Raw genomic sequence first — 22,812 nt, 5'->3', positions numbered from 1 at the left:
CCCTGGCTTTTCTCAAAACACTTCCTGCTGGCTGACAAATAACTGGACGGAGTTGGCCCGCGGGGTTGAAGAGCCCCCCCGAAGGCCATGTTTCCTCTGCACCTTTGGCACTTGCCGGGCCTGCACCTGGCTCGGTGGTACGGTACTCCCACACTGTGTCTTACTGGCCTACGATCTGCACAGCTGTTCGACGCTGTCCCAGGGGGCCGCCTTGCTAATTTACACCCAGGCACTCTTGTTGACGCATTTCTTTGTTGTGTTCTCACTTCCCACAGGAGCTGTCGAGCTGCGGCTGGAATAAAAAAGAAAAGCACAGCTCTGCCCCCAACGCTGTGGCATTCACGAGAAGGTTTAACCTGGTGAGTAAATGGCGTCATTTGTGGGCGGCATTTGGACAGGCTATTAGCGGTTGGTCAGCTGGGCGCTTAGAACGGTTTTGGCCACAACAGCCCATTGAGCCTAACAAACCCCAAGGGTCCTGACGTCAAGTCGAGTTGGACAGGCGTGTGGGCCTAACTGCCTCTACGGCCAGGGCAGTGGTCGTCTCTCACGAGAGCAGGGCATACTCGTGCCACCTGGCTGGCATCTCCTCTTTCTTTCTGACCGCTTTATGCCCTCAGCTCTGCCCAGACCCACAGTGGCCCCCAGATGGCCGGGTGCCTGCCCGCCCACACCACTGCCCAGCCCTGCGGTCAGGACTCGGTCACGCCAGGGTGACAGCTGCTGTATGTGGCCCGGATCCCACTCCATCCCGGCCCCCTTGCAGCTGCTGCCCGCCTCACTCCGTGCTGCTCTTTTCTCTCGTGCCGCTCCATCTGAGCTGCGGCCCGCCACTGTGGTGGATCTCTGCGGCCTTTTCCTCATTTTATGGCAGCTGCCCCCTCATTGCCAGAGCCTGGTTTCTTCCACTGATTCTGCTGTCTCCTCTCTTGCAGGTCAGCTTCTGGGTGGTCCGGGAAATTCTTCATGCGCAGACCCTGAAGATCAGGGCCGAAGTGTTGAGTCATTACATCAAAACAGGAAAGGTAAGGCTGGGGTGTCCCACGCGACTCTGCGGCCGCGGCCTGACGTTTGGCGGTGCTTGTCCTCCTCATCTCCTAACTTGAGAGACGTGTAGGCTGAAGCCATTCACTTGGCGGCCACCGCAGGTTTACTGTGAGTGACGCCGTGCCTGATGGCTTAAGGTCCCCCAGGTGGCAGGGGACACGTCGATGTTTCCTCAGAATCGAGGAGGGGCTGCAGTGCCCCTTAGACCAGAAGGCAGCCATGTTGTGAGGTTTGATGTGGCTCAGCCTCGCTGTGACTCCTGCTGCTGGCTACACACACAAACTCCCAAACCAGCTGGCTGTCTTTGGAGAAGTAGGCTCTGCCCTCCTGAAGCCCCTCTGTCACCTCGTTCACTCACCTGGCTGTCCCTCTCACTCTCTCTCTCTCTCTCTCCTGCACCCCTGCAGAAACTCTGTGAGCTCAATAATCTGCACGCGCTGATGGCCGTGGTGTCCGGGCTGCAGAGTGCGCCCATCTTCAGGCTTACCAAGACCTGGGCGGTAAGTGGCTGTCCCCTCCCACTGGCACGCTGCCGTCTTCCTGAAAGCTGCCGGTCGGCCACCTCACCCCCGTGTCTCGTACGTTTCTGCTTTCAGCTGCTGAGTCGCAAAGATAAAACCACCTTTGAGAAACTGGAGTACCTCATGTCCAAGGAGAACAATTACCAGCGGCTCCGAGAGTACGTGGGCAGCTTGAGCATGACGCCGTGCATCCCCTACCTAGGTAAGGAGGGCGTGGGGCATGTGCCAGTCAGTTAAGTGGTGGCTAGGTAAGGGGAGGGCGTGTGCCAGTCAGGCAAATGGTGCCTAGGTAAGGCGGGCGTGTGCCAGTCAGGCAAATGGTGCCTAGGTAAGGAGGGCGTGTGCCAGTCCGTCAAGTGGTGCCTAGGTAAGGAGGGTGTGTGTCAGTCAGGCAAGTGGTGCCTAGGTAAGGAGGGCATGTGCCTGTCAGGCAAGTGGTGCCTAGATAAGGAGGGCATGTGTCAGTCCGTCAAGTGGTGCTTGGGAAGGAGGGCGTGTGCCAGTCAGTCAAGTTGTTACTTCCCTGCTCCAGTGTGGAGTGCCAGGGGTTGCGGGTAGGTGACGCACTGGTTTTTGTTTTTGTGGTGTGTGTTGCCCCCTCCCTCATATCCTCTGTGCACATTGTGCCCACACCAGTGGCCTCAGCCCTTTGGAAACACCGCAGCATTAGAGAAAGAGAACCTGAGGGAACACTTACTGCAGGACTTTCTTTCTTCACTCCTTCACCACCCGTGTGAAAAAGTCACTGTTCCCATAGTTTCTCCTAATTTGATGGGAGTGCACAGTGGTGGGTCCGCAAGTGTCAGCTGCTCATTTCAGGCCTTCTCCATTGGGTTCAGGTTAGGACTTTGACATCGCTCCTAAACCGGTGGTAGACTTGCTTTGGTGTTTTGGCCGCCTGTCCTGCTGCGTAGCCCAACTACACTTCAGGTCGCTCACAGATGGTTGGACCTTCTCCTTAAGAGTTATTTGGTCAGGTGTGGCTCCGTCAATATCAGCAAATCTTCCCAGCATCCCCACACTGTCCCCCAAGCACTGCCATGTCTAATTGTAGGTCTGATGTCCTTTCTGTCGACCCCCCTGTGGGCCCCGTGTCATCCCAAGAGGTTCAACTTGTCCGTCCCCAGGACGTAATTTCAAGAGGCTTTGTGTTTCTTTGTAAATGCAACACAGCCAGCGGTTGATGATCCCCCTCCATACCGTGCTACTCCCCCGTGTATTGTCCCTTCTTATCTTGGACCACTGACCTTGGCTGACGCTGAAGAAGCCCACGATGCTCTTGATGTGGTTCTGTGGCCCCCCGTGGCTTCTTGACTGAGTTGTCACTTTGCCTTTGGGGTCTTTTTGGCAGGCCCACCTTTCCCGAGGAGACTCCCCACTGTTCCAAGTGTTCTCCATGTGGAGATAATAAAGCCCCCCACCCTCAGAAATGGCCTGCTCACCTTTTCTGATGGGTACATTTCAACAGCGTATTCCCTTAACTTTTCTGGAATTTTCCTTTGGTCAACGTCTAGCGCTCTTCTTGTGGTGACAGCTTCAGCCTCAGGGTGAGGGTCCTTTGGTGGTCACAACTGTTTCAGTGAGTACCTAAGGGGGCAAATACCTTTTCACATGGGGGGGGGGGGGGGGCAATACTGGTGTCGGATAAGTTTATTACTTGAATATAGACTAGAAAGTTTGTTTCCTCAGGTTCTCTTCACCTAACATTACATCTTGTCTGAGGACCTGAAGACATTTACTGTCAGAAAGTAGAGACTGTGGGGAGGGGGCAAATACTTTTTCACAGCACAGTGATTCATTCAGTTGAAAGAGTGTCATTCCAATGTAAGCACACCGCTTCGACGTTTCCTTGTGTGTCCCCGTTCAGCACCGCCAAGTGACGTGACAGGTGACAGATGTCCTTTTACGTTTTAGCACAGGGTCTTCGTGACGTTGGCGCGCTGTCGGTGCTTTTAGAGCTCCCACTTCTGGGCATTTGCGTGAACTTCCACTCGGATTTTACTTGGTCTACGAGATTGAAGATAAGTTGTATTTTGGTTTTGTGAAAATGCCGAGCAAACTGAAGGAATTAAATATTCATCACCTATAATATTATTATTATTATTATTATTATACAACGTTTTTATTTAACTAAGGGGAGCGCTCAGCTCAGTGAGTTCAAGTGGTCCGACTGCTGGCCCCCAAGTTCCTGTGGAATTTCCGACTCGGATTTACCGCCCGTCTGCTGGCAGGTGTGAGGGGAATTTTATCTTTTTCATGTGTCCGACTTTCCAAGATGGCAGCGGTGCGATCACATGATCACGTTTTTTCCTAGAGGATTTAACTCTTTCACGATCTGCGTTATCCCATGAGATTGGCAGAGATCTCCTGATTGGTATAAAATGATGTCACGTGGAGCTTACACAACTTACCTCTGTGCTGTAAGTTCAGCCCTGCCATCGTGCCCCCTCATATCTGTTGAGTAAAGGGTGGTGCCCATTGGGACCTCCCTGCCCAGGTGTCATCGCCGAGGCTCACGAGTAGTATAGTGGGACCTCCGATATAACAGTCTAATGTAAAAATATTTAACTCTTTAATTATTTTAACAAGACATAATTGGGAAAACCATTGAGGCAACATGATGACTGTGCGCACAGCTGGGTTGGTCCCCAGGATTCTCCGACTTTCACATGCAGGTAGCTAAAATGAGAAGTGGCAGGGGGTCGGGTTTTTTTTTATTTTTTTTCTCGATTTCCTGTTTGCAGCCTCAGGTACTGATTTCGGGTGGCATTGATGAGGGCTGTTTGTAAGCGGCAGCTGGTCAGAACTGCTGCCAAGGTGCCCGCACCGCACCCTCCATGCAGGGAGTCGCCTCAGCCCAGGAGCAGAACACTTTCACCTGCTAGTGTGCGTAAATCAAGAAGAAAGAGGCAGGCTTTATATACACAGCAGCGTGCAGCTTTAGTCAATAGGCCGGATGAGCATTTGAACTCTCCGCAGGGAGTAGGAGCCTCCTCGGTACTCGGCCCAGTAGATCCCATCCTGGAATTTGCTGCGGTAGTGGCCTCCTCGGTACCAGACTCCGTTCAGGTTGGACTTTGCACAGGAGTTGTACCACCAGCCCCCCTTATGGAAGTGAGCACAGTTACCTGTCGAAGGAAACAAAAAGGGGGACCGTGAGAGGCGTGGCGCGACATTGCAGAAGAGCCGTGGTGACGTCGAGGGGGACATCAGGTACGTGCCAGTGTGCTGAGAAGTCAGTCAAAGCTGGAGACCGCGGGTGAGACGACTTGTGTGGTTAAGATGCCATCTTAACGGGCAGTGACACAAACTCGAGCTCTTCACCCCAAGCCTGCCCCCCCCAAACCCCCCCCCAAACCCCCCTCCCCCGACTCCATTAACCTTCTGGCTGCAGTTTCAGAATCCTGAGCAGACATTTCCATACCCTCAGCTGCTCGCGTGTTTTTGCAATGCCATACCTGAGTAAGCATCCTTATCCCGATCCAGCGTGGTGAACTGCTTGCCATTATGCCACATGAGGGAATCGCCAGCGTTGCCCTGGTACGTTCCCAGCCGCAGCCTGTAGTAGTCGGTCTCGGGCTCCACGTGGAAGCTGCTGTATTCGGCGTACACCTTCTTGTCTGTCCAGTCCTCCAGCTCGATGAGTAGGCGGTAGCTGCCCTGCTTGGTGAGGCTGTAGATGTTCTCCAGGCCCAGCCAGTACTCCTTGTCTATGTCCCCAAATCCTTTCTGAAAGGAGCCCGAAGAGAACCATCACCCAAACGGACATTTCACACACACACACACACACACACACAGAGCCAGTCAAGTCATGACTGCCGTCACTTCCCTTTCATTTCATTGGACACACAGACAGACACACAGACAGACAGACAGACGGACGTCCTACTGGTCTACAGACTGCTGTCACCTTGTAGTTCTCCCAGTTTCTGAAGAAGTTGACCGATCCGTCCATTCGGCGCTGAATGACCGTCCAGCCCCCGTTGTCCAAGCCGTGCTCACACCACACCTGCATTACGCTGTTGCTGTTTTCCGGTTTCACCAGGTAAATGCCACTGGTAGCGTAGCCGGCATTGCGCACGTGGTAGCAGTCCTTGAAGGGGCCTGCGGAAGAGAAGGCATAAATGATCTGTGAGAGGATTTAGGGGGCATGCAGGATGTCCTCTCTACTGCCCCTGCAGTGCCAGGTGGAAAGTGTTTTATGTTGGGGGGGGGGGGGGGGGGGCGCTGTCATTTGGCACACATACGGCTAGCAGCCTTAATGCTAGTGACTTCCCAGGTGATTAACCCTGCAACGTCTGCCAAGTGCCATCCTGGCATAGCAGCCGCCTTAGCCTTGAGCTTCTTGGGGTGATTTATTATTTTAGCTGATTGTTTGCACCTGTCACTTTGTTCTTGAGTGGCGCCCAAACTGGCCACCAGGCTTTTGTGTCAGTGTGTCCCCAGAGGGCCACTGCGGGCTCTGCTTGTGTTGTCTTTAACACTGGCTGTGATGTCATAACTGATCTTCTTCCAATCAAACACATCTATGTGACGTCTTTACAGCTTGCCTGGCATTGCTTGCATTGCAGCTAACCACTCGGGTGCCAATCCCCAGTCCAGCTGTGCCTGTCAGTGGGCAGCATGGTCAGCCCCTAATCTTAACTCGGCTGGCTGCCTACCTAAACTGCACAGCATGTGCTCCCCTTAGGGCCCATCCCTTAATGGGACAAGGGACTGAGCAATGCCTGGGTCTTCTCGGCTCACCAAGTGCCCACAGGACCTCCTCTAAGCCCACCTGGACTGGTGCTTTACCTTGAGCCATCCCCCCACCCCCCCCATTTCCATTGGCCCTACCGTCTGTGTTGACAGTGATAAGGACTGGAGGGATCCCAATGGGGCTGCCCGTTGGGGACTTGTTGAGGACCATCTCCTGTTCCTGAGGGTATGCTGGGTTTTGGTCCCTCTGGATTTCATTGCTCCCATAGAGGATGCTGGTGTAGTGGTTATTGTGAGGGTTGTTTGGTGGCACCACCTGCACCAGAGGTGGCATGACGGGGAGGTCCTTTTTGTTGAAGGTTCTCATGCACTGCTCTTCTAGCATGGAGATCATTATGGACTGGTTGTTGACCAGGGCCGCCAGCGCGGAGTAGTGAGCCTCCAGCTCCTTGTAGCGGCTGCCCATTCTGAACATCTCTGAGGTGACGTTGAGTATGCGGGTCTCGAGCTGTGAGATCTCTAGGGAGTTGTCGCGCTTGCGGATGATTTCGTGCAGCAGCTGCATGTACAGCTGGGTCACCCGGGAGTTCATGTTGCGACTCTCCTTCCTCAGCAGCTTCATCTCGTTGACGATGTTGCCGTCTACGTCCACCACCAGCTGCAGGGTCTCCATCTCCCGCTTCTGCTTGGTTAGCACATCTTTGACGTTCTCCAAGTCCATCTTGGTCACCCCGTCCTTCTCGAGCGTCGGCCCCTTGGAGTTGGCACAGATGGGTCCAGTGATTTTCTGCTGGGGAACCAGGAAGGTGTAAGAGCATTTCTTGTTGACCTCGTACTCGTCTGCGGCGCGGGCTCGCCTCCTGCTGGTGGCCTGCTGTGCCTGCTTGCTCTCGGCCAGAGCTGAGAGGCAGACTATTGACAGGGTGGTCCACAGCAGGGCACGCATGGCTCGGTGCTTTTAGGTAGCCGGGGGACTTTGGTATCTGAGGGGAGAACAAAGGGCAAAAACAGACAATGGTGAATTGTTAGGGTGAAGAGCGCCAAGCTAACATGAAAAAAAAAAAAAAGTTAAAAAATAAAGTAGAGAATGGAAAATGGTGGGGGGGGGGGGGGCCGCTCATGCGTGATGGTCCTCCGTGTGGAGCTGGGCTGGACAGACACACAGACGGACCAAGAGGGAGACTTGCCAGACCACACCGTACAGGAGGGCTCCCCGGCTCCGGCCCCAAACTCCACACTTTCCACATCTGGTGCCCAGACTTCCAGACGCTTGAATTAGAAATGTCATTTATCACAATATATAAGACTTGTAAACAACAAGAAAAGGAACAGAGAGAGAGGAGAGCGAGACCCCCGCCTCCAGTGGTCTTCAGGAACATGCTCGAGTCGCGGGCGTCTGCCAGGCCGCCACTGCTGCCTTCATTTGGCCTGAGAAGCCTGTCAGATGCCATCGACGTGCACATGTGAGCCCAAGAGGGAGGGAGGGAAGATGTGCGGGGAGAGCCGTGCCAGGCCCTGACGCCATCTGCAGCTGCCGAGAACGGCCGCCTTTGTTTAGCCCTCTCCTTACCGGCCGGCTGGCCAGCTGACTTGTGCGCTGCTTCACATTACCCGCTGGGTCTGATGTGCTGGAAGTTTAGTTTATTCTCTTGTTAATTTGCCGTTTGCTGCATTTCTTCTCTGCCCGTCAATTTCCTGTCACTTGATGTTGCTTCCTTGTTTGCGGCATCGGGTTAATGAGCACTAGGCGTAGATTGTTATTACGATAAAATGCATTGCAGAAATTCTTGGGCTGATTAAAGTTACCCTTCTGTTGTGTTTCACTCCATCTTCGTCTTCACTGTGAGGTAACTGACACACACCAATGATGACGACGTCTTGTAAGTCCATTGGCACCTGAAAGGGACAGTTTCACTGGGCTCTGATAATGCCAGCTGGACAATGAGGAGCTAGTAATGTGTCTAGCCCCGCCCAGTCGGCTGCCAATCAAGCACCACTGATAGCCCCTCCTCCTCCTCCTCGGTGAGGCAAGTCTGCTCACTAAACATGGAGTGGGGAAAAGTGTCACGGTGTGGCACGTTGAGTACAAAACAATACAATTTACTGTTGTGTAGCCCAAAATCACACAAGTGCTGCAGTGGGCTTTAACAGACCCCGCATTTGACAGCCCCCCAGCCTTGACTCTCTAAGAAGACAAGGAAAAACTCCCAAAAAGACACTTGTAGGGAAAGGCAGTTCAAGCAGAGACCCCATTCAAAGTATGTTGGGTGTGCAGTGGGTGTCAAAAATAAAAAAAAAAGGGGGGGGGTCAATACAATACAACACAATACACACAACAATACAATACAATACAATACAATAGTACAATAGGAATATGACAAGTACAGAGCAGAAGTCAACAGGAGATGATATCCCATAATAGGATTTCCATCCATCCATTACCCAACCCGCTATATCCCAACATGGGGTCACGGGGGTCTGCTGGAGCCAATCTCAGCCAACACAGGGCGCAAGGCAGGAACAAATCCCGGGCAGGGCGACAGCCCACTGCAGGACACACACACACACCAAGCACACACTAGGGACAATTTAGGACCGCCAATGCACCTAACCTGCATGTCTTTGGACTGTGGGAGGAAACCCACGCAGACACGGGGAGAACATGCAAACTCCACGCAGAGAGGACCCGGGGAAGCAAATCCAGACAGGTCTCCTTACTGCCAGGCAGCAGTGCTACCACTGAGCCACCGTGCCGCCCATAATAGGAGTTGGATTTGTTCAGGGTGCTGGAGACCTCGGCCATCAAGCTGCCTCCTGCTGTTGGCCATTCCACCATTAGCACGTACAAGTTAGAAGTTCATGGGACTCGCTACACAGACCATAGATACCTGTTTAGCTCCGCCCCATCACCTGACACTCAAGCATATAAACCTGTTTAGCCCCACCCAGTTGGCTGTCACTTATGCATATAAACCTGTTTAGCTCCGCCCTGTCATACTGTCACTCAAGCATTTAAACCTGTCTAGCCCCACCCAGTTGGCTGTCACTTATGCATATAAACCTGTTTAGCTCCGCCCTGTCATACTGTCACTCAGGCATAGAAACCTGTTTAGCCCCGCCCAGTGGGTTGTCATGCATATAGATACATTGCCATTAGCCCTTCTCGTTCCCCCCACCCTGTAAAGTTACGTGTACTGACTGTTGTATGAATTTGTAACAAATGCGTTCTGAAGTTTTGGAGGTGCAGTAAAGACAAGTTCTGAGGTAGGCAGTTCTGCCCTCTAAACAGATTGGCAGCGAGCGGCGACGTGTTGTATGTAGTATGAATTTCACAGCCTCTGTATGCCACACATTAATAGGACCCCTCTGCCACTCAAGCACACAGATTGCCGAGAGCTCTTCACCATCTTTGTCTTCATCTCCTCATAATTGACCTGTATTGTGTGTTGTACGCATGTAATGATAAACATGTAGACTGAAGTGGGGGGCACTGGTGGCCCACTCCTTCACAGTAAGTAGTCTGGGGTTCACAGTATGCATGTTCCCAGTCTCCACCAGTGTGTCCTCCTCTGGGTCTGCTGGTTTTGAGGTGAGGCACCTCTACTCATTAATCATGGTGGGCTGATGACTGGCGACACGTTAATAATAAACATTCACGTTTGAATCTCGGAGAGCTCTGCACATGGGACAGTAATGGCCTGTAAACCTGCGGTGATTTCACAAGAACACAATGAGTGATTAATCATCGGGGGTCTCGGAGCCAAAAACTGACATCTTGTGCTTGCCAGATTACTCAGCCCCCTGCGCCTGAGGTGCTCTGCTTGAGCCCCCATAAGCCTCTGCTTGTCATCGGTGTGTTTGTGTTTAGTAGTCACTGGTCACCTAGTTGGACGTCGGGGTTAACGGTGACACACATTGGAGGCAGTGATAAATGTTCCTCTCACTTACTGCCTCCTCAGTAATCGAGGAATGTGCAGAGCGTCTGGTCAAGGACACCCACCCATCCAAACTGGGCCTGTTGGTGGGCTGACCCTAATGGACTGGTCATCGAGCGGAGAGCTGTGTGAGTACTGAAGGACTTGGCAGACGTGTGGACAATGAAGCTGAATGTGAGCAAATGGAACAACGGGCCGAGTGATTGTTCACAGGACCCTCCCTGGTTTCTAAAATGTCACGGAGAGCCAAGTTCTGCTGAGAGAAATCGAGTTATTGGCCTCTGAGAGTCCTGATCATCACAGGTAGATGTCTTCCCAAATGACCCGATGGTGTGGCCTTGTAAACCGCATTCCCGTTTAGGAGTTTGTGCCCTGCGCCTGTCCGTCACACTCGGCCCCCTCTGCTCGTGTTTACTTCACACTCCAGGCCATAAAAGAAATTTCCAGAGCCCAATGCTCGGGCGAGTCTCCCGTCTCAATAGTCGAACATGCGGAGCTAATCTCGAGAGTGGGAGGTGACGTGTTGAAAGTGACACGAGGGTCCTACCGCAGAACTTCTTGATGTTAAAATCCCTGATTCGTCGTCGTCACCCAGAAGCACACGGAGCGGAATGACGGCCCCTCACAGGGCTCAGGGTGACACGTATGTGCAGTCCAGGAGCTGACAGCTAGAGATGAGTTGACGAAGCGCATGTCTAAAGCACAAGACGGTGATCACAGGTGTCGTTGCTCTTTTTCTGATGGTGACAGTTTTGTTTTGCACAGTTTAATGACGTCGGATTGTTACGCCAGATGAGCTCAGAAGCTTAGCTGTGCTGCGCATGTCAACGTCGATGATGGAGAAGTGAGGTGGAATTAGGGTGAGTGTGTGTGTGTGTGTGTGTGTTGACTGGACAATAGGAGCAGCACCTGGCTCAGAGTCGCGTGGCACTGTCTACACCCAGACAGACGATTGATGCCACAGGATGTTGGGTCCTGCTTTCCCCCTGACAAGTCAGAGGAGGTGACACTGCAGCCAGGCCTCCCCTCTGAAGTTGGCAGCGCTAGTCTCCAAACTACCAAAGAGACGTGGCAGAGCGAGCAGCAGGACTGTGAGTCGTAAAGGAAGCCGGCAGGAGCCGAACCTTTCAGTTTAGGCAAGTGCAGGTTAAGGGGGTGGGGGGACACAAGTGGGGAGTCAGTCCAGTGGACCCCCGCCGTCTCTTTTTAAAGTGCGTTTAGCAAGAACACGGGGACCGACATGGAATCCTGTCACTGGTGCTCGGGTCAGCAGGGCTGTGAGGACCTCCAGAACTCGGCTGATGAGAAGTGAAGTGGAGGGGATTGACGAGCTTCGGTGGGCTGAATGGTCAAGGTTGTCCTCATGCCCAGGCCAGTTTGAGCTGCCGTTTATTACAAAACGCTGCCTCCGTAACTGGGAGTGGCCACTGCAGTGGCACTGTGCCGCAGGGATGGACGTGCAGGGGATTACAGTTAAAAAAGACAATGGAAGGTGCAGGGTGCCCACCTGCTGTGGGAAGGGAGCAGGGTTACTGTAAGGGAGACGTCCGCAGGGACGTGACGGTCACAGAAACTGCTGACCGCCACCCCACCAGGTAGCAGGGTCTGCTCCTCATGTGATATCCAAGTTAGGACGACGGGCCAACATCGCACATTTGGCAGACGCCCGGCCCAAAAAGCCTTAAAGCAGTAATTGTGGCAGCAAGCGCCTCTGAATGGCAGGGGGGCTGAATGTGCGCTCGAGCGGCCAAATTTAGGCTTTGATTTAAAGGTATCTGCGGAGAGTCATTTACTTTGCATTGAGAGAGGTTTCTTTTTGAAAAGACGAGAGCACAATAAAACCAGAGGGGTTGGTATCATTTGTAATGGAAGCATCGGCGGGGTAGTTGGCGTGAGTTAATATGATGTGGCGGCACTGTTTGAGTCGGACCGGAGTGAGCATTGGGAGTCGAGTTCTGTCCATTCGGCAGTTCCCCTCTCTTTGGCTAATGCAGGGTTAATCCTTGCATTGCGCCATCTGTTGGAATGCACTTTGTAACGCTTGTTTTACAGTACATTGAACTTTCATTCCAACAGATGGCACATTGCAAACATTAATACTGTTGTTTGCTACTGCGATGGGCTGGCGCCCTGCCCAGGGTTTGTTTCCTGCCTTGTGCCCTGTGTTGGCTGGGATTGGCTCCAGCAGACCCCCGTGACCCTGTAGTTAGGATATAGTGGGTTGGATAATGATGGATGGACGGATGTTTGCTACACCAAAAGCTGTGTGAATGAGGTAACACATAAAGTGACACTCACAATTTAATAAAGGAAAATGTGAATAGGAAATAGAAAAGGGTGATAGAGTGAAGCATTCTGCTGATCCACCCTTAATGATGTAGCAAAGGGAGAGCAGGAATACATGATTGAAAATAAACTCCATGAACAGCCGTGAAGAGGGCACGCTGGCCTCCGTGATCAGACCATGGGCTCCAGGGGCGCTAGTACTTTCCCTGTCGATAATGTTTCATTTCTAGTCCTCTTTTATTTAAATTTTCCTTTATTAGGTTATAGTGTTGGTTGTGTGCACCATCTGTTGGAATGAAAAGCACAATGCATTGTTTTAAACCGTGACAGATGTCTAAGAATGTCACCCTCGAGTGACAGTGTAGGTCTCGTGGCCCACGCTGGCACTCTGTTGACGCTTTGGTCCTATGCAGGTCCGTGCCTACACTAGAGGGCGCCAGTCACAGTCAGGAGGCCACTGATGCTGATGTGTTCAGTGACACTGAGCGCATGTCACCTCAGCTTAAGCTGTTTGTGTGGCAGGGAGGCTGACAATGCTGGACCGGCATGGCAGCCTGGCGTGAGCCATCAGCCTTGACGCTACGTCACCTGCAGCCTTACGGGTCCAGCAGGCATACTGCAGTATTTCAAAGTCCTTGCCTCATGCTCCCTATGGAGAAGAGAAATAGAAAAAACGCCGTGCAGCACAGAGGGTAGGCCGTCTGTACCTACTCTGAGTATGGCAAACGAGGTACCCGTGATTACGGGTAATGTCGGGTTTGGAAACAAATGATTCCAGCAGGCATGGAGAGTGTAAAGACTGGAGATGAGCATAAATTACTCAGCTAGAGGGGTCCGACCGTCAGCCCGCAGTTGGTCCAGCACGCTGTGCCCAGATGCCGTGTTTGATGGACATTAAGCAGAGAAGAATGAGTGACACGCTGGGTTAGTGTGGCACAGCATGGCACTGCTCCTGCCAACTACATCAAATACGGGAATCTGAGTCAACGCCCCTGTGGGCCGAGGTGATGCATCCTTTTGTGACACCTACAAGTGTCGACAGTGCTTAGCTGGGAGGCTGGCACAAAGCAGAGGGCATGTCCATTACTGTTTGTTGGGCAAATGTGGGAACGATTGTGGTTCCAAGTGCGCTTTGAAATAGAAATCGTGGCGCCAGCTAGAAGTCCAGGAGCGAACCAGGGGTCTGACGTCACGACACCACATACCCTCGTAAGTATGGCACAGCCGCCTCTGATTTTGGTACAGACTCTTCACATTTTAGAGAAGGTGTCTTTGTAGAAGTGTCACTCGCATTTGACGTACATGTGCTTGAACCTTCTCGACTGGCTGCCCTTTCACTCGGTGCGCTCTGGGTAGTGATGGGGCAACTCGGAGCTTGCATTTGTGTGATTGTGCCCTCTGGCAGGCCGGCACCCAGTCTCCGAGTTGAGTCGAGGCCCTGCCATTGGGCGGGTGGGTAGTCAGTTGAAGGTTTTTTGTGTAAATGTTAATAACAATGTGGACAAATAGTGCAAGATAAACCAGCAGAGGGTATTCATCGTGTATAGCGCCTTTTCAGCAGGCATCTGGAGGTGAACTGGCAGCCCCGATGCCTTCCTTACACGGCCTGCCCATCTCGTCCCGTTACAGGGCACTGTATTGTCACTTGTGGCCGGCCGACTGATAGTTTAATGCAGTGCAAATGCCACAGACCAGCGCTTTTCATTACCAGTCCCCGGCCCCCCTGTGGCCTAAACCCCCACTCTCCGTGCCCCCCTCTTCCCAGTATCCCAGCCAGACATTTTCTTTGTTCCATTTGCTCGACTGTTTTTCTCGTCGTGCCCTGCGGTCCTAACAAACGTGGGAGTCCTTGACATTTTGCCGTAACGTTGTCTGTGGGGGTCTGGTCACCTCATTGTACCTCAATAATGACGACCAGCACTTCCGTGGGGTCTGCCTCACAGGGCCTGACATCACAAACGTCCAAAGTGGGCCTGCTGGATTTGACTGAAGTGTCGCAAGGAGATCAGTTGGTGGTCTTTTTGTTTTTTATTTAATTCCTGGTGGTCCGGTTCTTTAAGCCGTTATTTAGTAGGAGCACACACTGCTGCAGGGACGTCCAAATCGGACCCCATGTGTTTTTCATGCCAGCCATTTTCTTCATTAGTAACCAATTGCTGCTGCTGATGGCACCGACTTCCTTTGCCTTCGTTTTCATTGCAGTGCTTTTTAAGGTTTTGTCTCCTTTTTTGTTTCTTTCTTCCATTCCCTGCAGCCAAACAATAAGGGGCTGCAAAGCCAGCCAGCCAGCCACAGCGTATCGGTGGTCTCCAACCCTCCTGGAAGGCCAGCGTTTTTAATGGGAAGTGAAATTATCTTAATGGAGCACATTATTGAAGTCTGAGAGGGTGGGCTGTCTGAGCGCTCGGCAGGTTCACTTTGCCCCTCATTTTGGGTCTCGACTGGCAGATACAAGTGGCTTCAATTACCTGCTCATCTGTTTGGCTGCTGGTCAAGGAGGAGTGCGTTTGTAATCCTAAAGCTCTTCATCTTGAAAGCAAAAGTCCTAATTGGTTCCAAATGAAGACAATGGCTGGAGCAGAAGCCGCTGCGGCCCTCCGGGATGCCACCCCGATGTCAAGGGCCTGGTGCTGCGGGCTTTCAGCCTTAGTAATCATCATCATCATCATCATAATTCTTTACATTTATATAGTGCTACTCAGAATGCTCCCCATGCAGCAAACCCACCACCTCCATACTGCAGAGTGCCAGCGCCGTGCCACCCGTGTGAATTTCACTGCCCTCTACCCCGGCTCTGCTCTGCTTCTTGTTAGTCGCCATTATTAGGATAAAATGAAGGGAGCAAACTTCAAAGAGAAAGAGAAAAGAGCGCTGAGAGCCCAACGCTGTGCCACACGTGCACGTTGGTAAATGCAGAATGGCGAGCGAATTAAACAAGAAGATCAATTGGAGGGAAACTGGGAGGGGGGATGAAAAGCTGCCACCCTGGTGGGCTGAAGTCGAGAGGCCGTTTGTTAGTCTGCGGTGGTCTTCACTCACAGTCCGTCCGTTCACCGGGTATTCAGTTAGATTTCGTTTTTGGAGGCCACCTGGCGGTTTGACTCTCAACACTCATGCCAGTCTTTAGTTCTTGTTGGCCTGATGGGATTTGTTGAACGGCTCCCGTCGACTCTTCCCGTTTTATTGTACGGCATGACGTGACTTCTCCAGCCGTAGCTTTTATTTATGTGGTCTTAGTGAGTTGGAGGCTGTTGCCCACCTGAAGGTCTGACGCCCCCACTAAAGTCTGGCATGTTTGATTTTGTCTCAAGTCGTACGAGTGGTCTCTATGTGAGGGAGAGCCGACAGCCAATGGGTGCCCACCTGGGGGACTAAGAGGACTAAGAGACACGCCGGGTTTGGACCTCGTGAACTGAAGAGGACGTCGCCCGTCTGAGGTCTTCACAAAACAATGGAGAGGAACAAACAACAAAGGAGCGAAATTGTGGCCTGTGACCCCTTTGTGCGGCGCTGGCTCAGGACTGAGGATGACTGTGCAATAGAAGGTCAGCGGTCAGTCGGTCGGTGTAGGTGATGTGGGCAGTGACCCTCGGCTGTGTGAACTGGCGTGGCCCGCTCTGATGTGCCCTCCGACTACAAGTCACATGAAGTGTCATCCAAGGAGTTGAATGTCCACCATAGCCTTGCCCGTCCCCGGTGGTCCCCTCCCCGTTCTCTCGTTTGTTGACCCAGCAGGTGCGTGTTGGTGTGCGGTATGGCCGGGTGATACCAAAAAAAAGAAGAATCTCAAAGTGTTTGAGCACTCGGCCAACATGAGGGATGTGCCACCTGTCCGTTCTCAGAAGAGGCCTTTAGTGAAGATAACTTGATGTGCACCACCTGTGCAAATGTTTTTTAGTCTAACCTAATAGTTCTGTAGTAACACACACACACACACTTATATGACTTGGGGGCAGTTGGGGTCAAAGGTGTCGTATCCATTTATGTGTTATCACCAATACGGGGTGACATGTTACCCTCTGCTTTCCTCGTAATTTAATCACCAAAAGGACTTTTTCTTTTTGAGGGTTACAGTGCCAACATTTGCTGCACTGACACACACACACACACACTTGTATTTGACAGGCCCCAGCCTCCTCCTCTTCCTCCTCCACTACCGTCTGTTGCTGGTGACCCTCACTCGTGATTTCCCGTTCAGAGACTTTGGCCGAGTTTTGCTCATGGGTCCCGCTGTGCCAGCGGTCAATGCCAGTGACCAAGCGAGTGATTTTTGTGCAGCTTCCCAGAAAGTTCTGTGCCAGCCTGAGTTGTGGAGAAAGCTTCCTCCTCAAGGAGTTGGAGTCGATGCCCACCGGTGTGAGGCGCTTCTCAAGCCCAGCGGCTGCCCAATTTTGTTCCTGTCAGTGTTACACTCAGCGCACCCATTGTACCCGTAACTGATCTCCTTGTTTGACGAGTTGAGCCTCATGGGTGCCCGCATGACGTGTGGACGTTGGTCAGTTTGCCTTAACTTTAGATGTTTCACTAAGTCACAGCTGAGTTCATGTTTCCTTTATTGTAAGACCTCAGGCAGGTCAGAGGGCACAGACTGCTAAACTCTTTTACTGTTTAATAAGCACCTTGGGCATTGGAAAGGCGCTATAAAAAGTAGGGTGGTTATGATGAACAGCAGTTAGTGGCAGAAATGACCATAAAGCTCCAAAGACGAACACAAATACAAGCCAGAGGTCACATACCCAGTCTGTAATGGTAACCAGCCACCGAGGGGCAGCAGGACTGAACTGGCACAATGCAGGGGTCCACTAACTCGGTCTTGGTGCCCAAAAGGGCCCGACTAATGAAGCTGTCGTTTCCCAGTTTGTGTGTTTTTGGGGGTCAATGTAGAAATTACAAAGATAAGTTGGGCCGCGTCGATTTAGAGTGTGCCCACCCGTTCAGGGAGTTTTTGGACCCCCTGGTCTGCGGCCGCCCGCTGCTGAACTCATTTCAAGTCACGACTTTCCACATCAGACCACACTCGGCAAAGCGAAATCGGACATTTTAGCAAATGTATTGCCAATAAAAAGTTGTGAAATCTCGCATCGACGCATGAGTGTTCAGACCCCCTTCCTCAGAACTTCATTGAAGCCCCCCATGCCCACCTGGAGTCTTCTGGGGTCTGACGTGACACCAGGGTTTGGGGAGTCTCTGCCATTCTTCCCTGGAGACCCTCTGGGTCTCTGTCAGGGGGACGGCTATTTTCACAGAGCTGGCTGTAGGACCACCGTCCCTTTGGCCCTGTCTGGGGTCCGGAGCAGGTTTCCTTAAGGGTCTCTCTGTACTTTTCGGCGTTGTGCTTTCCCTCCAGCCTGTCGAGTCTCTCAGGCCCACAGCTTGATGCTGTCGCCTCCATGCTTCACTGTCGCGGTGGCATTGCACGGGTGACGAGTGGCGGTCCCGACACTAATGCTGGGCAGATGCTGTGCGATGTTGAGAAGTCGCGTCGCCAGTTGTGGGTGTGCTCAGGCCGTCCGAGGATGTTGTTGTCCTGGGTGCTCATTTCTGACGGACCAGCCACGATGGCTATGGGTGTCTCAAAACGTCACCAAAGAAGAGCACTTCGCTCGTGACTCGTGCCACCCTGTGCTCTGAAAGTCCCGAGAGCTGAACCCCGGGGATACGGGGGTCCGTCGGCTTTACAGAGGCTGTCACTTAGTTTGGGTTCTTTCACCGAAGGTGTCCTTGGTATGTGTGTTCAGATTTTGAAACTAAAAACGTGAAAGTGAGGAGCAGCACCAGGGCAGTTCCCAACGTACAGTCTACTGTCGGGAGACCACTCGATGACACCTGCCCTGCTGACACACAAACCTGCAATCTGATTGGCTGTCCTGATCCGCGGTGCGGCGGAGGTCTGCAGCTGGACCCGTCAAGAAATTTCAAACACGACGGCCGAGGTGTAGAAACATCTGAGCGATGATCCGCAGACTGAGGCGTGCCAGGGTGTTTGATTTGGAATCCATTTCTAATGTCCTGTGTTGAAATACCGTTCTGGGGTATTGAGTGTGGCTTCATGACGGGAATGAATGGAAACGATTTTAGGACAAAGCTGCGAAAATCCACAGAAGGACTCTGTGAAGGCGTCACGCGGAGATCTCCTTACGGATTCCCATCATCCTTGTGATTTTACGCTTTGCCAGGTGTTTCGGTTCTGTCCTCCATCTGCCCCTGGAGTAGCTGCAGTGCCAGCTGCCCGGTGGTCTGCCCGGCTTGTTGTTAGTTTTCATTATTCATTAATGGAGCAGACCACACAGACAAGAGGCAGACAGTGGAGCGTTGAAATACAAACACTTGGAAACATCAAATGACGCTGCCAATGAAACGAAATCAAACTGGGGTGCGGGCGCCACGTCCAAGTCTGCGCCATCACGGCCTCTGTGGGCACAGGGGTGGCACGGAGATCTGCTAGGCCCACAGAGTTCGATGCCCTCTGCCTGTGTCTTTGTGTTGCTCCTAGCGGGTCATCAGAGTTACCCAAGCACAAGCTGGCAGAGGTGGACACTGTCAGGGTCCTCTGTTTGGTTTGAATGACTAGACTGGCAGCACTGGCCGCACCGCCCACTCCAGTGAATTTCCAGCTGTCTTCATTTACCATCTGTGCGGTGTGCCCTTTTCAGGGCCGTTGATGCCCGTTTAGCATGCGTTTACCTTCGCGACCCTCGTTAGTCGTTAGATTTGGGGTTCAGCTGCCAACGAGAGTTGACGTCAAGTCGGTTTGCCTTCATTTGAACTTCCTGTTATTTTTGTGTAAAACTCGCCTGACTCACAATGGGGGGGGGAGCTCAGTTAACATTCTTACTAATCCAACATGCGAAGCGTCCCGTCATGTGACGCCTGTCCTCGGGGTCCGCTTAGGTAATTTGCTCCCCCCTGACCCCACCGCGCTGTTGTTTGCTCCCATAAAACTCGGAGTTGCCTAACAAACATTTGGCTGCCGCCTCGCTCTCACTGCCTGTGCCATTTCTGGATGCGGTTTTGCGTCTGTGACTGCGAGCGCTCATGCGCCATCCCTGCCACTCCTCGCCACGCTCTCCAAGTGTCTCCCGTCGCCATGCCTGCCCTGTATCGAGGTGTGCCAGAGATCTGTCTTCAGATGCTCTCATGTCTGCTTACATGCAAAGTCCCTGGCGTGCGGCCACAGCGCGGCTTAATTCACTACCCAGATGTGCGCGCGCGCCGCTGCCAAATGTGTCGTCTGGGTTGCGCCGGAGCTCCTGATCCACTTGCTAATTCGCTTAACACGACGTGACCTGTGAGCGGGCGATGTGGACGGGAGAAGGGGGCCTTTGTGCACGGAGCAGGGGTCTTGCGTGCCGTCCCTCCCTCGGACCTGCCGGGGTACCTTTTCCAGGGTTGGGTGGGTGCTGCCTGTAATAAGGTGGGCATTGTGAGGCGCAGTGGGGCGGAGCCTCTGGAATTCCTCACCACGAGTCGCTCGCTGGCTACACAAACAAACTGGACGGCTTCTGAGCACGTTGTGGGGTCATGTGTTTTGAATTAGCGCCATGTGTGTGTGTGTGTGTTTGAGCACAGCCTGCGAGTTTGTGGACGACGCCTGTGGGGGGGGGGGGGGGGGTGCATGCTCCTCGTGTCCAAAAGAACGGCCCTTCCGCGTAAGTGACGGACGTGTGTGTGGACCGCCGAAGACCCCGTGTCACCACAGCCCTTGAGATTCTGCCGCTCGTCACGCTCGCAAGCACCCACCTGGTGTCCACGTCTCTCTCACTCTCTCTCTCTCTCGGCCACTCACACTCCTTCGGTGACGGGGGCCATGGCGTCACTTGTCCGTGCGGGTCGAGTCCAGATGAGGTGCGGCAGGCAGGCAGGGTTGAGATCGCTTCCTTGGGATCACAGCTTCCTCTCTAAAAGAGGATCTGGCAGCTCGGCCCACTGCTGATGTCACACGAGTGAAGCTCCTCCTCCTCCTCCTCCTCCTCCTCACGCCTGACATCCCACATTCCTGGAGAACACAGTGGCACTAACCTTCTCGCGTCCGGGGCTTTTTGTTTGCAGGGATCTACCTGTCGGACCTGACCTACATCGACTCGGCCTACCCCTCCACCGGCAGCATCCTCGAGAATGAGCAGCGCTCCAACCTGATGAACAACATCCTGAGGATCATCTCGGATCTGCAGCGCTCCTGCCAGTACGGTAAGCGAGCGGCTATGGGGATTCTAGCAGCAGCGCGCCGGTGCCACGGGCCGCCCTTAACCCACCCTGTGCTCTCCCCTCCTAGACATCCCCCTCCTGCCGCACGTGCAGAAGTACCTCAACTCGGTGCAGTACATCGAGGAGCTGCAAAAGTTTGTGGAGGACGAGAACTACAAGTAAGGGAGGCCGACGTGTGGCCTGGGCATGTAGTGGGTGGCCTGTGCCATGCTGAGTGTGTGGTCCTTTACCTCCCTGCTGATCTCTTGCAGGCTGTCCCTGAAGACTGAGCCTGGCACCAGCACACCACGCCCAACTGCCTCCCGGGAGGATCTGCTGGGTGAGCCTCAAGTGGCGGGGGTGTCAAGGGGGCTTCTGACTCTGTCTGTGTGAACGCGTGCACTGCTGGGTGGACATCTTTGCCCCCCCTCACCCGTTCCTCCGGCTGTCCTCACAAAGCTGGCACGACTCTCTTCCGTCTCACTTTCTTTCCTCCTGTCCCCGCAGGTCCAGAGGCAGCTGCCTCTCCACAGAGCGGACGGCGGAACCCGGCAGCAGAAGGAACCCTGGTACCCTCCACCCCGCCCTCACCGCGCAATCTACTCCCCTATGGGCACAGGAAATGCCACAGCCTGGGATACAAGTTAGTACCAAATGCTACATTTGAGGATGCGGCTTTACGGAAATCATGGGCGTCATGCCCGCCCATCTCTTGGACCACCCCCACTTCCGGAGAGTCGCCTAGCGCCTTTTCTAGGGTCGAGCTTTTGGACTGGCAGGCTGGCCCACGTTGTCACTGAGGTGCCCTCTCTGTCTCTCTTCCCAGCTTCATTCATAAGATGAACACGGTGGAGTTCAAGAGCGCCACCTTCCCCAACGCGGGCTCTCGCCACCTGCTGGACGATAGCGTGATGGAGAGCCACACCCCGTCTCGGGGCCAAGCTGAGAGCTCCACTCTGTCCAGTGGCATCTCGCTAGGTAATCGCCATTGCATGCCGGACCCCCCATTGTCCAGCTCTCCGATTGCCTCTAGAGGGTGCGGGCCTGTTGGCATCTCCATTGGCGATTCGCCCTCACCACCAGCAGCGGCCCGAGGGAGGGAGGGGGGGTTGGGCGCATGCCAGCAGCCATTTAGCTTGGGGGGGGGGGGGCACACAGCAAGCTGAATGACTGGCCCCGAAGCCTTGTGGGATAGCAGCACCTGGACGGGCCGGGCGCATGTAATTAACAGACATGTTCTGTCTGTGTAGGCAGCAGCGAAGGATCTGAGCTCAGCGAGGAGATGTCCTGGCCGGCCTTTGAGAGGTAAACATTCTGTGAGGCACGAGTGCGGTGGGCCGGGGTCCTGGGCTTGCGCTCACAGGCCCGTCTCTCGCCGAACGCCCCGTTTGTCATGTGTGTGCGAGCGAGCGAGCGCCTGCCTTCATTCCGTGTAAAATGTGCTAAAATCCAACAGGAACCGCTTCTATCATTCCCTTGGCCCCGTCACCAGAATCCCCCATCGAGGACACCTGAAAGCCAGCAGGTACTCTTCCTCTGCCTCGTTTTGGTGGTGGCCTCTGTCCTTGACTGGTGTGTGTGGCTTCATCATCTTGTCTGTCCTCTTTGGGGGTCCGTGGAGGGCTTGCCGACACCTACAAGGAGCCTCGCCAAGCGGCTCCAGAGTCCATGGCTTTGCCGTCGTACTGCCGCACCCTTGTCTAATGGTGGTTGTTGTGTCCCTCCAGCTCAGCGGAGTCCGAGGATCTGGCGATACACTTGTATCCGGGAGCAGTCACGATCCAGGGGGTCCTGCGCAGGAAGACTCTGCTGAAAGAAGGAAAGAAGCCCACGGTAAGCTGCTCCTCTCCCAGAGTGCATTGCTGAGAGGAGTTAGAAAGGCGAGTGGGCACACGCCATAAAGATCTCGCCCCCCCCCCCGTGACAGGGACAGGCAAGCAGGTTGGTGGTACACTAAAATGGGGGGCCGTCTCCTTCTTGCATATGCACACCCCCTCACAATGCAGTTTGGCACCACTTACAGTAAGAGCAGATTTGTAAAGGCGTTGTTGGGGTCCTGAGATCCCACTCCAGGTCATCGTAGCTGCCAGCTGGCCTCTTCTCTCATTAGTGACAGGCCGGGACAACTTGGCTGTAAGATT

The 22,812-nt window shown here is 53.5% G+C and overlaps 3 protein-coding genes across 7 annotated transcripts in view; 2 read left to right on the top strand and 1 right to left on the bottom strand.

Moving 5' to 3' along the window:
- The window catches only part of mmachc (metabolism of cobalamin associated C), a 139,289-nt gene extending 131,980 nt beyond the window's left edge, over window positions 1-7,309 (top strand). The window contains exon 5 of the mRNA XM_051933266.1: window positions 7,296-7,309. The gene's annotated coding sequence lies outside the window, so the exon portion shown is untranslated. The remainder of the gene's footprint in view (window positions 1-7,295) is intronic.
- The window catches only part of ralgps2 (Ral GEF with PH domain and SH3 binding motif 2), a 78,245-nt gene that overhangs the window by 45,193 nt on the left and 10,240 nt on the right, over window positions 1-22,812 (top strand). For 2 of the 5 annotated variants that reach the window (XM_051933252.1, XM_051933251.1), the window contains exons 6-17: window positions 276-359; window positions 936-1,025; window positions 1,455-1,547; window positions 1,644-1,770; window positions 20,537-20,674; window positions 20,760-20,850; window positions 20,944-21,011; window positions 21,179-21,314; window positions 21,498-21,649; window positions 21,922-21,976; window positions 22,128-22,196; window positions 22,399-22,504. In XM_051933252.1, the coding sequence (XP_051789212.1) occupies window positions 276-359; window positions 936-1,025; window positions 1,455-1,547; window positions 1,644-1,770; window positions 20,537-20,674; window positions 20,760-20,850; window positions 20,944-21,011; window positions 21,179-21,314; window positions 21,498-21,649; window positions 21,922-21,976; window positions 22,128-22,196; window positions 22,399-22,504 (1,209 nt within the window). The remainder of the gene's footprint in view (window positions 1-275; window positions 360-935; window positions 1,026-1,454; window positions 1,548-1,643; window positions 1,771-20,536; window positions 20,675-20,759; window positions 20,851-20,943; window positions 21,012-21,178; window positions 21,315-21,497; window positions 21,650-21,921; window positions 21,977-22,127; window positions 22,197-22,398; window positions 22,505-22,812) is intronic. The other 3 variants (XM_051933255.1, XM_051933253.1, XM_051933256.1) reach the window with 2 other exon arrangements.
- On the bottom strand, window positions 4,124-20,388 carry angptl1a (angiopoietin-like 1a). The gene is made up of 5 exons (XM_051933257.1): window positions 20,228-20,388; window positions 6,405-7,249; window positions 5,479-5,672; window positions 5,027-5,297; window positions 4,124-4,696 (listed from the first exon to the last, which is right to left on the bottom strand). Exons 2-5 carry the CDS (start codon window positions 7,210-7,212, stop codon window positions 4,509-4,511), a joined length of 1,461 nt encoding a protein of 486 aa, XP_051789217.1. The 5' UTR covers window positions 7,213-7,249; window positions 20,228-20,388; the 3' UTR covers window positions 4,124-4,508.

The sequence above is a fragment of the Erpetoichthys calabaricus genome, chromosome 10, assembly GCF_900747795.2.
Source record: "Erpetoichthys calabaricus chromosome 10, fErpCal1.3, whole genome shotgun sequence".
Classification (NCBI taxonomy): Eukaryota; Metazoa; Chordata; class Cladistia; order Polypteriformes; family Polypteridae; genus Erpetoichthys; species Erpetoichthys calabaricus.
This window is presented reverse-complemented; position numbering and strand designations above follow the sequence as displayed.